The sequence below is a fragment of the Bubalus bubalis genome, chromosome 21, assembly GCF_019923935.1.
Source record: "Bubalus bubalis isolate 160015118507 breed Murrah chromosome 21, NDDB_SH_1, whole genome shotgun sequence".
In the NCBI taxonomy this organism is placed as follows: domain Eukaryota; kingdom Metazoa; phylum Chordata; class Mammalia; order Artiodactyla; family Bovidae; genus Bubalus; species Bubalus bubalis.
The window spans coordinates 50,253,056-50,270,693 of NC_059177.1; the positions used below are offsets into that span (position 1 = coordinate 50,253,056).

The 17,638-nt window shown below is 57.0% G+C and overlaps 1 protein-coding gene across 3 annotated transcripts; it reads left to right on the forward strand.

Annotated features, from left to right (window-relative positions):
- The first annotated feature begins 339 nt into the window (after nt 1-339).
- MST1R (macrophage stimulating 1 receptor) lies at nt 340-17,319 on the forward strand. 3 transcript variants are annotated; one of them, XM_006053283.4, is made up of 20 exons: nt 341-5,506; nt 8,362-8,550; nt 8,625-8,753; nt 8,927-9,097; nt 9,828-9,988; nt 10,337-10,502; nt 10,616-10,752; nt 11,166-11,327; nt 11,424-11,517; nt 11,676-11,885; nt 11,999-12,145; nt 12,234-12,396; nt 12,564-12,665; nt 12,744-12,947; nt 13,219-13,299; nt 13,453-13,634; nt 13,765-13,874; nt 14,126-14,291; nt 14,668-14,804; nt 16,785-17,319. In XM_006053283.4, the coding sequence occupies exons 1-20, from the start codon at nt 4,268-4,270 to the stop codon at nt 17,038-17,040; spliced, it is 4,206 nt and encodes a 1,401-aa protein (XP_006053345.4). In that variant the 5' UTR covers nt 341-4,267; the 3' UTR covers nt 17,041-17,319. The 3 variants fall into 3 exon arrangements, with proteins under 3 accessions (XP_044789515.2, XP_006053345.4, XP_044789516.2); XM_044933580.2 differs by lacking the exon at nt 8,625-8,753 and having other exon boundaries at nt 340-5,506; XM_044933581.2 differs by lacking the exons at nt 10,337-10,502; nt 10,616-10,752.
- The last annotated feature ends 319 nt before the right edge of the window (nt 17,320-17,638 follow it).

Here is a 17,638-nt window from a genome sequence, read left to right on the forward strand (position 1 = left end):
CCTTCATTCAGCCTCTCTCACTCACATACAAACCCTGGCTCCTCCTCCCTAAGCCCTGCCCGTGCTTCCCCATGTACAGGGGCACATGCACATTTTTAAATAGAATTCTCTTATGATTTTATTTGATTTTATTATTTTTAAAAAATTTTATTGGCATACAGTTGCTTTAGCACATGCACATTTGAGCCTCTCTTTCCCCTCCTTTGCACAGCATCACATGCGCTCAGAGTCTGCCCCTGGGCTGGGCTGTTTTCATTCAGCTGGAGTCCTGCCACATGTAAAGAGTTCTCTGGGACCCCAAGGGCCTTCCCCCAAACCCCCTGCGAAGCCCCACCCCCACCCCAGTCTGAGCCCCTGGTGTGTCCCCTGTCACTCCTTGGTGGGATCCCCAGTTGTGTGCCCCCAAAGACTACCCAACCACCTGGGAGCCCTGGCTGACACTCTGCTTAAGGGGCTGCTGTTGTTCAGCAGGGGCTGCGCTGAGTGAGACAGGTACAGCCAAGGGGGGAGGGTCTGAGCCCTGGCATGGCTGGGAGCCCTTGGTGAGGTGACCTAGTGTTAAGCACAGGCAAAGTCAGAGTCCAGCCTCGCTGCAGCTGTAGGCCTCTGGGAAAACTGTCCCAGCTTAGGCTCCCTCATGAAGGCTGTCCACCTCAGCTCCCCTACTTCCAGCCAGCACATTCCTTAGGATGGCCTCATGAGTAAGCTGGAGAACCTGAAAGAAGACCCAGCTGACCTCTGGGATAGGAGTGGATCCTGCCCTAAGAAGAACAGCCGATGCCCTCTTCAGTCACCCTGATGCCTGGCATGGCCCAGCCTACATGGGTCACCATGAACATCCCAGGAGGCTCAGAAGTGAAGGCCCAGCCCCATTCACTCAACCATGAGAACTTTTCTGGACAGAGCCCAAGGCACAGTGCAGAAAGCCTCTACCTTCCTGCTGGAGGCTCTCCCAGTTAGGTCATAGCTTAACCATCTCATTGGCCAGGGAAGCAGAAGACCTCAGAAATACTTATGGGAGAATAGTGTCCACGGAATATGGTCTTCAGACTATAGAGTGAATCACCCTCATGCAGTCTGAGTGCCGGACCAAGACACTGTGCCACTAAAACCAACCCATGCTAGAGAATGTGTCTGTGTGGGTGGCATGGGCCAAGGATGCACTGGAATGATTCACTTACTGTCCCAGGAAAAGGCAGCATAGCCCTTCCCCTTGGGCCCACCCCTTGGCCTCACCCCAGATCATACTAGAATGGATTAGGCAGCAGGCTACCTGCCCAGACCCCGAAGCACCTGTGGAGCAGCCAGAGGCTTAGTGGCTGCCACTCACACTGCACATGTCCTGCATCTCTTTTTTACCTGTTTCCTGTTTTTATTACTTCCCTGAATTTTGGCCAGGGCACCAAACTCGTCTCTGGGGCCAAGGTGATGCCAGGCTACCTGTCTCTGACAGCTACTGGTGTTCTTTTGGGTCAGTGGCCAGCCCCCCAGTGTCCCTGCTGGCTGCCCTGATCTCTGTAGGGCTCCCAGCTCCTTGCAGTTCAGCACCTATTCTGGGTGGAGGTGGGAAGAGAGAGCCACAATTAGATATAGTAAAGAAACTTATATGACAGGTTCATTGGGTTACAGTGAAGCTGGAGGAGTCTTTAAGGCCCAGGGTTCTCAAACTCCAGGGAAAATTCAGGCAATGGGGAGTCATTGAAAATTTTTAAGCTGCAGAGTGATCTGGATATTTTGTGGTTAGAGAGATCCCTCTGCCACCACCAGGATGATCTTTGGATTGGAAAAGGAGTCTGGCATAAGTTCTCTGTGGTAGCATTCACAGGGAAGTGAGAGCCCAGAGGGCAAAGTGGCTAACACTCTTTTCAAGGGCAGTGGGGTAGGTACTTAAGCTGAACCTTGGCCGGGCCTTGTGAATTCACCTTGAGAAAAGCACTTGTTCTCAGCACTGCAAGGCCCCATTAGCTGACTTCCCCGACATTGCTTGCTTGCTCCCCTCCCACAGACCAAGCAGATGAGGAGGGAGGAAAGGGCACTCTATCCAAAACCAGGGCTGCTGTCCAAAGTCTAGGCTACCTGAGAGGAGATGCCAGCCTGGAGGCAGTCAACAGCTTGGCCGCATGATGGCAGCAGAGAACCAACTGTTGACTACTGCACACCCACTCCCCACTCCCAAACAGGTGACCAGGGAAGGCCCTTGAAATTTATTCCCAATTCCTAGAAGTCTCTCCCAATATCCTGAGCCAGGATGGAGGTCCCAAGAACCCATGCCTCGGTGCCAGGCAGGGAACATTTTATTTCAGTTTTGTCCCGCTTGACTACCTTTTAGACACGTTGACTGTGGAATATAGGAATGGTGCCATAATTTCTGAAGGTGTCTATTCATTTCCGGGCAATTCAGGTTAGAGAAGGGAGTGCCTTTTATGTTGCCTCAGGTGCAGTATGCTTCCAGCACTGGGTGTGGCCACCCTGTGCTCTTCCCCACCTCCCCCCAGTTGCTCCAGGAGCTCCAGCCTGGAGGGGTAGGGAAGTCCCGAATTAGGAATCGGTGAAGGGGGGTGTAAGTTATTCAGAGTGAACTGTTTTGGGGTGGGTGTAGCACAGGGTGTATGGCACCCACAAAATGGACTTGGCCCCACCCAGATCAGGTAGGCTTCCTGGAGGAGATGCCACATACGTTGCAAGAGAAGGAAGGGGAAAATGTGTTCCTGGAAGGAGGAACTAGGAGTATAGGCTGGAGATGAGTGGAGGAGGTTCTCGTAGGGCCAGGCTGAATCTTGTTGGGCTGTCTCCTCTCCTCACCCGCACTCCTTACCCTCCAAATCTCTGGGACTCACAGTTCACTCAGAACTCAACCTAGGGTCACTCAGTGAAGCTTTCCCTCTCTCCAGGGCCCAGGTGCACCTGGCTGAGGGGGATATCAGGCTAAAGATGTCCCCCAGGACACTCCAGTGTTGGGGGGTGTAGTTCCCAAAGGGCAGATGCTGAGAGATGGCAAGAGCAGACCTGGGTTGACTCCCTTACTCCCACCCTGCACAAAATCACAGCCTGGAGAGAGAACTCTGGGCAATCACCTCATTTTGGAGACTGAAAGCCTGAGGCCCAGCAAGGCTAACAGAACAGGTTAGAGGTGCCCTGAAAGCCAAAGCCCATGTCTCCTGCATATCGGGGAGGTGCTGGAGCAGAACCAGGAAGGAAGGCCAGCACTTGTGTTCTGTTGACCCCATCCCTGCAGCTGCCACCTACTGAGGCAGTGGTAGACAGGGCAGAGCTAGGGTTGGGCCTCCATGTAAGTTGCTTCTCCTCTGACTCTAAGATCCAGCCAACAGGGTGGGCCCCATCTTATAACTCCCACTGCCCTGGGCAGGCCGGATGCAAGGCAGTAGCCTCTGATCGCCATCCTGTCACAGTCAGCCCAGAGCAGGTCCACAGAGGGATAGTCCCAGAAGGGAATGGCAACCCACTCCAGTATACTTGCCTGGAGAATCCCACAGACAGAGAATCCTGGTGGGCTACAGTCATAGAGTTGGACATGACTGAATAACACTTTCACAGAGGGTAGTGCCACTCCTGGGGTCTCCTCACACCTCCCCTGTGGTTCTCCACACATTCCTGGCTTCTGGTCCCCACAAGGAGGGTCCCCTGGGCCCTGACCAGGAACGAGTGTCTGAGGATGTTGCTGTATCCTGGAGCCGAGAGAAGGATACCAAATGGTCCTCAAACGTACTGGGGCAACCCCTCCCACTTCCGCCCAGTCGATCGTCAGGGGGCGGGACAGAACAGCTCAGATCTACTAAACGTCTCTCCGGGCCACCCTACACCCACTCACCCACAGGCCACTGAGAAAAAAGGGTCCAAGCCTAGGTGTAGGACCCAGGCTTCTGAGGGCGGGGAAAGTCGGCTAGGCAGAGGGGCTGGGCTAGGCCAGCCAGCCAACCAGCAGGCCCCGCCCACAGCTCCGCCCCCACGCCCTGGTCCTGTCCGCCTGCCGGGGTAGCTCCGACAGACTTTGCTCTAATCTCCGGTTGGGAGCCGCAACAAGAGCAACAGGTGAGGCGGCCTCTCTGTCTATGTGTGCCCGCCCGCTCCAGGCGCTCGGACGCTGACTGCAGGAGAGGGCTGTGGGCCTCTCAGGAGTCCTTGTGGGGTCAGCTGCCCCAGGGCTCCCCGGATCGACCCTCGACGCGGGTCCCAACCCAGACTTCGAGTCTGCTCCCAACCAGGCCTGGGTCTGCGGGAACCTCCACAGGGCCCTACCTGGGCCTCGATGGAGCTCCACCCGCCGCTGTTCCAGCCTTTCCTCTTACTGCTGCTGCTGCTGCCGACGCTGCCGGCGGTGCCCGAGACTGGCGGGTCCTGGCAGTGCCCGCGCATCCCGTATGCTGCTTCCCGCGACTTTGCAGTGGAGTACTCGGTGCCCAGCTTCTCCGCCGGCGGTCCGGTACAAGCCGTTGCAACCTACGAGGGCGGCAGGGAAGGGAGTGCGGTGTTCGTGGCCACACGCAATCGCCTGCATGTGCTTGGACCTGATCTGCAGCCAGTTGAGAGCCTGGCCACCGGCCCTGCTGGGGCCCCTGGCTGCCAGACGTGTGAGGCCTGTGGCCCAGGCCCTCACGGCCCGCCCGGAGACACAGATACGCAGGTTCTGGTGTTGGAACCCGCGCTTCCCGCACTGATCAGCTGTGGCTCCAGCCTTCGTGGCCGCTGCTTCCTCCATGAGCTAGAGCCGGGCGGGACAGCCCTGCACCTGGCGCCACCGGTCTGCCTTTTCTCAGAGCACAATCGGCCAGAGGACTGTCCTGACTGTGTAGCCAGCCCTCTGGGCACCCTCGTGACTGTGGTTGAGCAGGGCCAGGCATCCTATTTGTACGTGGCATCGTCACTGGACTCGGCGGTGGCCGCCAGCTTCAGCCCGCTCTCGGTGTCCATCCGGCGGCTCAAGGCCGACGGTTCAGGATTCGCAGCAGGCTTCGCAGCGCTCTCGGTGCTGCCCCAGCACCTCGATTCCTACCGCATCGAATATGTGTACAGTTTCCACGCCGGAGCCTTCGTCTATTTCCTGACGGTACAGCCCGCCGACGTGGCAGCTGCTCCTGGCGCCTTGCACACGCGCCTGGCACGGCTCAGCGCTGTCGAGACCGACCTGGGAGACTACCGAGAGCTGGTCCTCGACTGCCATTTCGCCCCTAAACGTCGGCGACGTGCGGCCCATGAGGGCGGGCAACCCTACCCGGTGCTGCGGGCGGCCCACGCTGCTCCAGTGGGCGGCCACCTAGCCGCTGAGCTGAGCATCCCTGAGGGGCAGGAAGTGCTCTTCGGTGTCTTCTCGGCTAGCAGAGACAGCAGCCCAGGTGCAGATCCCAACTCTGTGGTCTGTGCGTTCCCTGTCCACCTGCTGGACACTCTCATCGAGCAGGGCGTAGAGCGCTGTTGTGAGCCTCCGGTCCCCCCTGGCCTCCGGCGAGGGCTGGACTTCTTCCAGTTGCCCAGTTTTTGCCCAGATGCGGTAAGCAGAAGGAAGCGGCTCTCACTTGTGAGCAGTGTGTGTTCACTTCCCATCCATGGCTGAGAGGGTCTAGGAGGGGGAAGGCAGGTGGGGAGAAGCTTTCTCTTCCACCCAGTTTCTTAGGGGGTCAGTCAAACCCCATACTGAAATCTCATCTCCTGGCCAGGCTAGATCCTGTTGCTAAACCTTTTTCCTGCTTCACCCTCTCACTTACCATGGCCTCTTGCTTTTTTGGGTAATTTTCCTGGTTATGGGAAAATTGGATTGCATCATAACTGTCTCTCTGCCAGGCATACTTCCAAACTCTGGGTACAATGGTGGTTGTCCCTTTCTACCTTCCCCCAGTTTATACACTTAAGGACACACACAAAAAGTAGCCCCTCACCCCCAATCCACAGGCAGATACTCACAAATTCACCCAGACTCACATCTACTCACCAACAGTTTCGTTTTCCCTGTGGGAGTGCTTGTTTTGCTCTGCTTTCCCAAGAGGGTGGGGCAGGAGTTGTCAGAGAATGCCCCCCTCCACCCCTGTTCCATAGATCCTTCTGGGCCTTGAAAGTTGGTTGCTTGTCAGGCAGCCTGCCTGCCCTAGGCTTTATGGACCCACTCATCACTGATTGCTCTCCATGGGGTGACGGGGAGAGGAATCAGGACATAGTGGGAAGGCGGCCTGGCTCTAGTGGATTCCAGGAAACTCACCCTGGTCTTATGCAAGCAACTATAAACATCTGCTTATGAGGAAAGGCCTGCCTGGATTGGTTCACCATGCAGGAGTCCCAGGCTTTCTTTCACCATACTTGGGGCCCTTCTCATCCCAGGAAGGAGGTCTCCCAGCCTAAGCTGAACTAAGGTGCTCCTCCCGGCAGACCCTGCTCAGGTTCCCTTCAGCCATGGTGTTAGGGAGCTAGAACAGAGACTAAGAGGTTGGTCCTTAAAATGCTTTTTCCCTGAGGACAAACCTAAAAAAACCCTGACTTCTTGAGGCCACTGAAACAGTCCCACCCTACTTATAAGAGATTAAAACAAGAAAAATGGGTGAATGAATGAAGGAATGGCCTTGGACAAGTGGCCTTTCAGGGAACTAACCCATAGTCACTGGTCTCAGAGTCGTTATCTGTCCTGTGGCTCTGGCCTTGCTGTAACATTCTTCGCTGTCTCCTTTTGCTCTGATTGATGCCCCAGTGGCAGGAGGAGAGTTTACACACAATGAAGGTGGGGAGATCTTCAGCCTCCTCCTTCAGCTGACTCCATCTGGGTTGAGGAGGCCCTAGGGGTGGGAATCCCTAGTCTGGGCTTAGGGAACCCTCATTGCCCTCCTCTCCTTCTCTCTGGGGAATCAGGACCTCTCTCTGACTTGGCTAGGGGTCAGGAGATCAGAAGACACCCGGCCCTGCTTGGCAGTACAAGGCTCGAAAGGGCGAATCTCCAGCCCTACCCACAGTCTGGCCAGGCCCCCAGGCAGTGTGTGAACCAGCCTGTCCTGTGTTTGACCAGTGACTGGGCACACAGCCTCTAGGAGGAAAGCCACTCTGTGTTCCTTGTGGCTGCCCTCATGAAGCCTGAGGGCCTCAGAGCTGGTCCCTGCCCTCCATGGGTTCAGGTGGGGTATTGGACACTTCAGTGTTTTCAGGAGGCTGGGACCCCCAGACAAGCCTAGGAATCCAGAGCTAAGGCCCTGGAGCCCAGGGGCACACAGGCAGGGTAGGGCCTCTGACTAGGGTAGGGCCTCTTTTCCAGCGCACAGCCCCACCTGTCCCTGAGTCATACAGAAAACACCTGGCTGGCTTCCTGCTAGGATCAGGACTTTTACTCATCTCCAGTTGGGACAGACTCCTAGTCCCCACCCACCCAGATCCAGTGTGAGGAGTTTCAGGACCCAGCTCTATGCTGAGGTCTTGCTCTAAGACTTACAATCAGTGCTGAGGTCTCAGGACTGGGTTAAGCACACATTGTCAGATAAGGGCCTCCTATCAGGAGGAGGACCCTTAGGGCTGGCAAGGGAGGGTCCCAAGTTACGAGGGCTACAGAGCCTTGCCTGTACCTTGCATCCACCTCCAATACCCTTGCATCCATACCTTCACTTCTGGTTTCCCAGAAACTTCTACAACCCTGACCTGGGGCACTGGGTGTCCTCCAAACACCTTCCTGTTAAAAACAGGAGAGAAATTAGTGTCTCCTGGCACCCAGGCCTTCAGGCCCTGGTTTATCTCTCCTGTACCTCGAAGGAGATACAGGTAGTGGCTGGAGGTGCTGGAAGATCTTTGGCGTCTCAGGGAGAAAGACCGTGTTACCGAGCCCGTGCCACCCAATTAATCTCAGAGTTCAGCTCCTTAAGCAGGTGGAGACATTGAAGCCTAAAGAGCTGACAGGGTTTGTTGAAATATGGGGCAGGACCAGCAGGGGGCAGGAGAAGACTCTGGTCAGGAACTCAAGACTATCAACCCAGCTCCTCTCCTGGGAGGTGACAAGGCCTTTGACAGGTGGGCAGACCTCTCTGAGCCCGTTTCCTTATCTGTAAAATGGGAGTGATGAGAGAAGCCAACTCCACAGCGTGGTAGTGAGAACAGAATGGGGTTGTATCTGGAAGGTTCCATAACACGTTATCAGAATGGCTGTGGCAGGGAAGGGCTAGGCGCCGGGCGGGGGAGCCAGCCTTCTGGCCTCGGCCTTTTTCCCTGGCCTGGCTACATCTGAGAGCCCCATGGTGGAAGGTGGGGTGCCTGGCAGGTCTGGGGCCTTCTCCAGCCAGGCCAGGTGAGGGGTGGGAGTTTAGGCCACTGTGGTCCCTGACAGAGGCCCGAAGGGTTCGGTGCATGGAGATGAGCCCTGACTCCTTCTTTGACCTTCCCCAGCCTGGTCTGGGGGCCTCCAGCCCCAATATCAGCTGCCGCCACTTCCCTCTGCTCGTCAGCAGCAGCCTCTTACGGGTGGACCTATTCAACGGGCTGTTGGGACCAGTGGAGGTTACGGCACTGTACGTGACGCGCCTCGACAACGTCACAGTGGCCCACATGGGCACAGCCGACGGGCGCATCCTGCAGGTGGGTCCCTTGTCTCTGTGGTCCCTCGTCCCTGGATCCCTGTCCCCATTTTGCTCATGGCCAACCTGTCCCAGGTGGAGCTGGCCAGGTCTCTCAACTACTTGCTGTACATGTCCAACTTCTCACTGGGCAGCAATGGGCAGCCCGTGCATCGGGATGTCAGACGCCTTGGGGACCACCTGCTCTTTGCCTCTGGGGACCAGGTAAGGTGGGCAGGGTAGGGCCCGGGGCTGGGCTGTTGGGAGCACAGGCTCCTGCTCGAATCCAGGGAGGCACTGACACACCGGTCTCACCACCCTGATTTACAGTGGAACCAGGGGTTCTAGGGGGCTTAGCCTTCCCCTTCAGCCACCCCTGAGATACCTGTCTGTTCCAGGTCTTCCAGGTACCGATCCGGGGCCCTGGCTGCCACCACTTCCTCACCTGTGGGCGCTGCCTGCGGGCACAGAGTTTCATGGGCTGTGGATGGTGTGGGGGCATGTGTGGCCGGCAGAAGGAGTGTCCTGGCTCCTGGCAACAGGACTATTGCCCACCCGTGCTTACTGAGGTATGGCTTGCCTGGCAGGGCACAGTTAAGGGATGGGACCTGCTGGACCTGGGGTGGGAGTCAGCAGGTCTTAACCATGATCTTCCTCAGATCTGGGATGTCCTAAGTAGCTACAAAGAGGGCACATTCAAAGACTTTGAGACAGAATAGTATTGAGTGGCGACTAACATGTGACCTAGAGCAGGGGTCCCCAACCTCCAGGCTGCAGATCAGTACCTCCTGTTAGATCAGCTGCAGCATTAGATTATAAACAAAGTACATAATAAATACAATGTGCTTGAATCATCCCGAAACCATCTCTCCTCTTCCTGGTCCGTGGAAAAACTGTCTCCCGTGAAACCAGTCCCTGGTGCCATAAAGGCTAGGGACTGCTGACCTAAAGTGAAGGGATTCCCAGGTGGCGCTAGCGGTAAGGAACCCACCTGCCAATGCAAGAGATGGGGGTTCAGTCCCTGGGTCGGGAAGAGCCCCTGTAGAAGAGCGTGGCAACCCACTCCAATATTCTTGCCTGGAGAATCCCATGAACAGCAGAGCCTGGTAGGCTATAGTCCATAGGGTCACACAGAGTCAGACATGACCGAAGCAACTTAGCATCCAGCACGCAAGCATGACCTAGGGTGACTGGAGTGTGGCAGGCAAGGAGTATGGCAGAAAACTTAGGGGGAAGCAGACAGGGCTGAGAGTCCTGACCCATAGAGGGACTCAGGCTATGTTCTCCTCCCCCTTTCAGTTCTATCCCCGCAGTGGACCCCTAAGGGGCAGCACAAGGCTGACCCTATGTGGCTCCAACTTCTACCTGTACCCTCCTGGTCTGGTGCCTGAAGGCACCCATCAGGTCACTGTGGGTCGAAGTCCCTGCCGACTGTTACCTAAAGGCAACTCAGACCTCAGGTATGACCTGGTCCCTGCTGTTTCTGTCCCTGATGCACGTAAACCAAGCAGCCCCTTTGCTGTGAGATCCTGTCCTCAGCTTGCATGGGGTAAGCTGCGGTGGCTCTGCTTGATTTGTGTCTGGGGTGACACCCCTATTCCTTTCTGAGCCTGCATGTGCCTTATCTGTCTGTTGAGTTATGGCCAAACTAGTCCCTGCACCGACAGTTCCTGTTGACCCAGGATTGAGGCATGGGTAGATAGATGCTATCTTTAAGCTCAGAGGAGACCTGTGATTTGTGGTGGGCAGGCCAGTAGGCCTGTGTGACCCACCCCCCCAGCCGACCTTGAGTTCCCTTGATGTCCCAGCCGACTGCCCCGGAAGGACTTCATAGAGGATTTTGAGTGTGAGCTGGAGCCCTTGAGCACACAGGTAGCCGGGCCTGCCAACGTCAGCCTCACTGTGACCAATATGCCACTGGGCAGGCACTTCCGGGTAGAAGGTACCTCCATGCTAGGAGGCTTCTCTTTCATGGTGAGGTCACCTTGCCTTGTATGTGTCCTTGGGCAGGTGGGCAGTTCGGGCAGGGAAGGGTTTGGAGGGGAGGGCCTCCTATTCCAAGCTAAGCCATCTCCATGCCCTCTTAGGAGCCAGTGCTGACAGCAGTCCGACCCTTCTTTGGCCCTCGGGCAGGAGGTACCTGCCTCACCCTTGAAGGCCGAGGCCTGTCTATTGGCACCAGCCAGACTGTGCTGGTCAATGGGACTGAGTGCCCACTGAAACAGTAAGAGCCAGTGGGAAGGGGAAGGGAGGCAACAGGGTCCCACATAGGGGAACCCTCAGCAGGTAGGGCTTGGATCCGCGACAGGGCAGGGGAGGAGGGCTCAGTCACTCAGTGGAGGGAACGGTCCAGGAAGAAGTGTCTGTTGCTCCCTCCAGCCCCGAGGTGGTTTGGGGGTGGTGAGAGAGCCCATTATAGTGTCCATTGACTGCAGCCAGCGCTATGGGGTCCCTGTTCCTCCCTGACTTCTTGGAGGCCTTACTGGGACCACCCTGTCTTCAAACAGACCATGGAGTTTGGGCAGATCGGGGAGATGACCGACAGAGAAACTGGGAGGGGTCTGTTGGCCCCTGGAGGAGCTGGGCCTGGCCATCACTTGGAAGGTGCCCCTGAGCCCAATCCCCCCTGTTCTGCAGGGTCAGCGAGGGGCAGCTTTTATGCACCACGCCCCCTGGGGCCGCTACTGCCAGCGTTCCCATTCGCCTGCAGGTAGGGGGCGCCGAGGTGCCTGGCTCTTGGAACTTCCACTACCGGGAAGACCCCATCGTCCTGGGCATCAGCCCCAAATGTGGCTATACGTAAGTGTCACCTCCTCGCCCATTCTGGTCTCTGAAGGATGAGGGATCCAGCCTCAGAGAGCACCCCGAGGCCCACCACCCCGCTCTCCTCCACAGTGGTTCCCACGTCACCATCCGCGGCCAGCATCTGACTTCAGCATGGCACCTCACGCTGTCATTCCATGATGGGGTCAGGGCAGTGGAGAACAGGGTGAGCGGGCGCTGGCAGCTGCTGAGTGGGCACTTGCCAGGAGGGAGGAAGGCCACACCAGTCCCCTGAGTTCCAGCTCCAGCCCACGCTGGGTTCAGGGGCCCGGGGTGGCTGAAGGTAGGATACCGGAGCTTACCGCTCTCACCTGGGCCCCACAGTGTGAGGGGCAGCTCCCGGAGCAACACAGGTGCCGCCTGCCCGAATACGTGGTCCGAGGCCGCCGAGGGTGGGTGACTGGGAACCTGAGTGTCCGTGGGGATGGAGCTCCTGGCTACACACTGCCTGGCTTTCGCTTCCTGCCTCCACCCCACCCACCCAGCAAGGACCTGGCCCCCCTGAAGCCTGAGGAGCACGCCATTAAGTTTGAGGTAAGTGTGGGGGATGAGGGGTGAGGACAGTGGAGGGGGTAGGGCTGCAGCCTCGCCGAAGGAGCGTGGGGGGGGGTGCGGGCACTGGCCAGCCCCCGTGGCTGTCTCTGCAGTACATCGGACTGGGCACTGTGGCTGACTGCGTGGCTGTGAATGTGACTGTGAGTGGCAAGAGCTGCCAGCACGAGCTGCGGGGGGATGTGGTCGTCTGCCCCCTGCCCCCCTCCCTGCCACTTGGCAAGGACGGTGCTCCACTGCAGGTAGGCAGCTCTGTTGGCCCTCCTCAGGAGACACGGGTCGGGGGGGCGTCTACAGGCTGGGCCTGAGCTACCACCTAATGCCCCTCAGGTCTGCGTGGATGGTGGGTGCTACACCCTGGGCAAGGTAGTGCGGCCAGGTCTGGAAGGGGTCTCCCAGAGCACGCTCCTTGGTGTCCTCCTGGCTCTGCTTCTGCTTGTGGCTGTGCTGGCTGCCATACTGGTCTTCAGTTACCGCTGGAGGAAGCAGCTAGGTGAGCCCTCCACTGCCAAGCTGACCCAGCCCTCACCCCCAAACTATGACGTCTCCAAGCCCCTATATCCTCTCTGTCCAGGCCTTGGGGTCTGCCCACACCTCCTGGCTCTGGGTCAGCCTCTAGGACCTTGGAGTGGCTGGCTACTAGCAGGCATTTGTCCACAGTTCTTTCTTCAAACCTGGAAGACTTGGCCTCCCTGGACCGGACCCCTGGAGCCATGCCTCTGCCTCTGCTCCGCTCAGGCTCGGATTACAGAAATGGCCTTGGTGAGATGCTGGAGGTGCTAGAAGGTGGGACCATACTGTCTGCTCCACCAGCCCCTCATTCCCTCTCTTCCTCCACAGCCCCTCCTACCACTGGCCAGGATTCTTCCACTCAGGTCCACAGAATATCCTCCTCAGACAGCGGGGATGGGTCCCGTGTCCCATTGCTGCGGAAAGGATCCATCCAGCTTGGGGACCTGGACTCTGTGCTCCTGGCTGAGGTCAAGGATGTACTGATTCCCCATGAAAGGGTGGTCACCCACGCTGACCGAGTCATTGGCAAAGGTATGAGTGCCAGACCAGGTGGAGCGGGGGAGAGATGGAGTCCTGAGATGACATGGGCTCGAGGAACAGTTGGGCAGGACTCTGAGCCTCCATTTGCTCATCTGTGAAATAGGAACTCTGTCTTCAGTGGGTTCTGGTGCAGATTAAGAGGGTATGGGAGGGCTGCAGGCTCTGCCATCACGAGTTGGAGTTCTGAGGTCTGGTTGCCGGCGGGTGGAAGTGGTGTGTGCTCTGGGCCCTGGGGCCCCTCTCACCATCTCTCCCTCATCAGGCCATTTTGGAGTTGTCTATCATGGAGAATACACAGATGAGGCCCAGAATCGAATCCACTGTGCCATCAAGTCACTGAGTCGTAAGTGGAACAGAGGCTGGGAGGATCCTCGTCCCTGCTGTGCTACCACTCGGCTCTGTGACCCTGAGCGGGAGACTTTTGTTTCCTCCGTTTCCCCATCTGACCCTTATCAAGGGGTTCCCCGCCCTGGGCCTGACTCCAGCCTCCTTGCAGGCATCACAGAGGTGCAGGAGGTGGAGGCCTTCCTGCGCGAGGGGCTGCTCATGCGCCGTCTGCACCACCCGAATGTGCTGGCTCTCATTGGCATTGTGCTGCCCCCGGAAGGGCTGCCCCGCGTGCTGCTGCCCTACATGCGCCACGGAGACCTGCTGCAGTTCATCCGCTCACCCCAGCGGGTCAGTCGGTGCTTAGCTGACTCTGGGTTCTGGGGGGTGGATAGGTGAGGGGGGGGGCTTGGGCAGCAGCTGGGCATGGAGCTGCTCGCCCTCACCTACTGGCCCACCTGTGCTTCCCACCCACCCCCAGAATCCCACAGTAAAGGACCTCATCAGCTTCGGCCTGCAGGTGGCCCATGGCATGGAGTACTTGGCCGAGCAGAAGTTTGTGCACCGGGATCTGGCTGCTCGGAACTGCATGTGAGTGGCCAGAGAGAAGCCAGGGGGCGGAGCGCTGGGGCGTGCAGCTGAAGGCGCCCCCAGGGAAGGCCCACGCTCCATTTCTTGCTATATAGCCTGGGACATGTCCTTCTCTTTCTGGCCCTCCATTTTTCTGTCTGCCCAGCGCAGGCTTGGGTTGGATGCTGTAGCTCAGAAACCCTGTGAGGGCCTGAGATAGATGGGTTTGGGCCTGGTGGGGACCAGTCCTGAGTGTGATCCTCCCCTCCCAGGCTGGATGAGTCATTCACGGTCAAGGTGGCTGACTTTGGTCTGGCCCGTGATGTCCTGGACAAGGAGTACTACAGTGTCCAGCAGCACCGCCACGCTCGCTTGCCTGTCAAGTGGATGGCGCTGGAGAGTCTGCAGACCTACAGATTCACCACCAAGTCTGACGTGGTGAGGCCCCACCTGCCCCAGAGTCCACCCAGCCTCAGACAACACTCGTTCTTGCCCATTCAACTCTGGATGTTGATGAACCCAGGGAACCCTGTGTTGGGTGGTGCCCATAGACCATTTGCCCATCTCTGGGCAGGTATCAGGGCAAGAGGTGGCTCTCACAGGCAATCCAGGCCTTGCCAAGCCCCAACTCTGGGCAGGCTCGGAGAGGGGACAGAGCGAAGATGCTTGTGAGGTATAGAAGAACAATTCCGATTTGGGGGTGGAGCCCCTCATTTCCAGCTAGCAGGCTCTGGGAGGGAGCAGACCTGGAGGGGTCCACCTGTCCCCAGATTTGAGCTAAGAGTTGAGTCCCTTCACCTGTCCCCTCCCACAGTGGTCGTATGGTGTGCTGTTATGGGAGCTGCTGACACGGGGTGCCCCTCCATACCCCCACATCGACCCTTTTGACCTTACTCACTTCCTGGCCCAGGGTCGGCGCCTACCCCAGCCTGAGTATTGCCCAGATTCTCTGTGAGTATATGGACATGGTAACGGGGAGGGAGCTGGGACTAGAGACAAGAAGGTGAGGAGGGGGCTGGAGACAGAGTTCTTGCCTGGCTTTTTGACTCATTCTCAGGTTGACCTAGAAAGGGACCCTCTCTGGGCCTCAGTTTCCTCATCTGTGGACTGGTTCCGCCAGCATCAAGGCTTGGTGCTAGAAGGAGATCATGGTTGCCATGGTAACAGCATTCCTAATCATTGGTTGAGGCCAGTGATTTCATTTCCCAGCACTCCTCTCCCCACAATCCCCAGCAAGGGGGGCTGTTTTCTATCGCTTCCACTTACTTAACCTCAAGGAAAGGTTCCATTAGCTCCCACACTAAGCCCCCTCCACATCTCCAGATCAGAAATTGTTTTTCATTGGATATAGTTTCAGATTCCCTGTTCCCAGAGGCATGGCGGCAGCTGTGTTTCATCAGTGCCTGTCGGGTGGTTCAGCTTCATGAGCAGCTCGCATGCCTTAGCCATGCTCAGGTCTTTGAGGTTAGAACGGGAAGAACCAGGTCACAGGTAAAGGTGGCTAATGATTCCTGTCTTGCTCAGCTTGTGTTCCAGAAGGGTATGAGTAACCCTTCCTCACAGCCCTGCCTGCCTTGCTTTTGCTTTTCATATTTATTTCACTGATGCATCTGCTTCAAAGTCAGGGAAATTAACTTCTGCCTCTGGGTCAGGCTCCCTGAAACAGACTCTGAGATGGAGATTTACACATATGCAGGTGGTTGATTCCTAGGTTGGGGGCAAGGGAAGCAGGACTAGGGAGGCAGAGAAGTAGAGCTGTGATGCAGATGTAAAAGAGGCTGCTGTCCATCCCCCGGGATCTCTGGAATTGGGGTGGCCCTTCAGAGTTTTCTGAAATTGAGACCCAGGGGCCCAGGTCTTTGCACCATACATCAGTCACTGCTTACAGCTGTCCAGGAGGAAGGCATGTGAGCCTGGAGGAGGCATTTCTTTTCTACCTAGGGCAATTCCTAGAGGGCACCTCAGTCAAGAGCCATCAGCAACCACAGGGAGAATGAAGGGGGCCATGCCAGTATCCTCTAGACCAGGGAAGTCCCTTGTCTCTGGGCTTCAGTTTCCTCATCTGCAGAGTTAGAGTGATCACAGTACCACCCTCAGAGTTCTCAGAATTATACGAGATTATCATGTGTAGGGCACTTTTAGTATCATTTAGGGCAGGGATGACATTTCCAAGATAAAGGGGCATGTGTTAGGACCCATCAGACAAACACAAAGAAACTGCTTGGGATCCATGGTGCCAAAGAAAGTGAAAGGAAAGTGAAAGAAAAGTGAAAGTGCTAGTTGCTCAGTCGAGTCCGGCTCTTTGCAACCCTGTGGACTGTAGCCCGCCAGGCTCCTCCGTCCATAAAATTCTCCATGCAAGAATACTGGAGTAGGTTGCCATTCTCTTCTCCAGGGTATCTTCCTGACCCAGGGATCGAACCCAGGTCTCCCGCATTGCAGACAGAATCTTTACCACCTGAGCCACCAGGAAAGCCCATATGATGCCAATGAGTTGCCCCACAATCTTAGTGCTTTGAATCCCCATTTCCTCAGACCTGGGCTTCCTTCCTAGAAGACCTGATGATAAGTGCAATAGCTTGTGAGCTGGGCCCTACGCTCGGAACTTCACAGGAGTCTTCTCATTTTATACCCCAAAAGCCCTGTGATCAGAGAAGGATCCAGAGGCACAGAGAGGTTAAGAAACTTGTTGAGATCACAAAGCCCAGGTCACAGGACACAGGAGTCCAGCCTCTCAACCCCTGAGGCAATTCGACCTCTGCCAGGGTGGGAAGGCAGGCAGTTATAATAAGAGCTTCCCTGTAATTGGGTGAGGCAAGGCATCAGCCATGTCGTACGCTGTGGCCTGCCAGGGGGCTAAGCGCAAGTGGATAGCCCAGAAGCTCGGGGTGGGGGTGCACCGTGCCCCTAATGTTTTCCTCTCCCCGGTAGGTACACTGTGATGCAGCACTGCTGGGTGGCGGACCCCATGGCACGACCCACCTTCGGCGAGCTAGCAGGGGAAGTGGCACTCGTGGTGGCTGCGCTGCGAGGGGACCACTACGTGCAGCTGCCCGTGGCCTACGTGAACGTGGGCCCTGGTGCCCCTGACAAGGCAATCATGCCCTTGGAACAGTCACCATCCCCAACAGTGCACAGGAGCCCAGGGCGGCCCCGGCCCCTCTCAGAGCCACCGAGACCCACGTGACCTCAGCCCCAGGCGGGCCTTGGGGCTTGGACCTGCATAGCGGTGGCAGTTACCCCAAGCTGCCTCTGGGCTGGCCTCTGCCGTGTCCCGGTCCCTTCACCTTCAGGGGCATAGGAGGACTGCAAGGCATATTGGTCTCTCGCTCCTCAGGAGGACCCAGTGCGGGGATCCTTGATGCAGTATTTATGAGGTGTCTGCTGTGTGCCTGGCTGCTGGGCACAGGGGACTCAGGGGTGACCACTGGCCCTTAAATCAGTAAATGAACAAATGAATATTTAAGTACACTTTGTGGTAAATGCTATGAAAGGAAAAGACAGGCTGCTCTGAGGGAATGGAAGACAGCCCTAGATAGATGAAGAGGGAGGTAAGGGAGGCCACCCCAGGAGGTGACATTTTTGCTGGGATGTTGTCAGATGGTAACTGCGCCAGAAATGGTTGAGGAAAGAGAGTTTTGGCAGAGTGAACAGCCCATGCAAAGGCCCTGAGGCTGGAAAGGGGTTGGGTCAGCAAGAAGGCTCCAGAGAACAGGAAGGGCAAGCCAGGCCCACATCTAGAATACAGGGCCCTGGGGACTTTCAGATGGAACCCAAGAGGGGTG

Excerpts from the sequence above, each read along its gene's own strand:
- MST1R (XM_006053283.4), top strand. The coding sequence starts at position 4,268 with ATGGAGCTCCACCCGCCGCTGTTCCAGCCTTTCCTCTTACTGCTGCTG. Across the intron at positions 9,989-10,336 it reads AAAGGCAACTCAGACCTCAG|CCGACTGCCCCGGAAGGACT; the intron begins GTATGACCTGGT and ends TTGATGTCCCAG. Across the intron at positions 10,503-10,615 it reads TAGGAGGCTTCTCTTTCATG|GAGCCAGTGCTGACAGCAGT; the intron begins GTGAGGTCACCT and ends ATGCCCTCTTAG.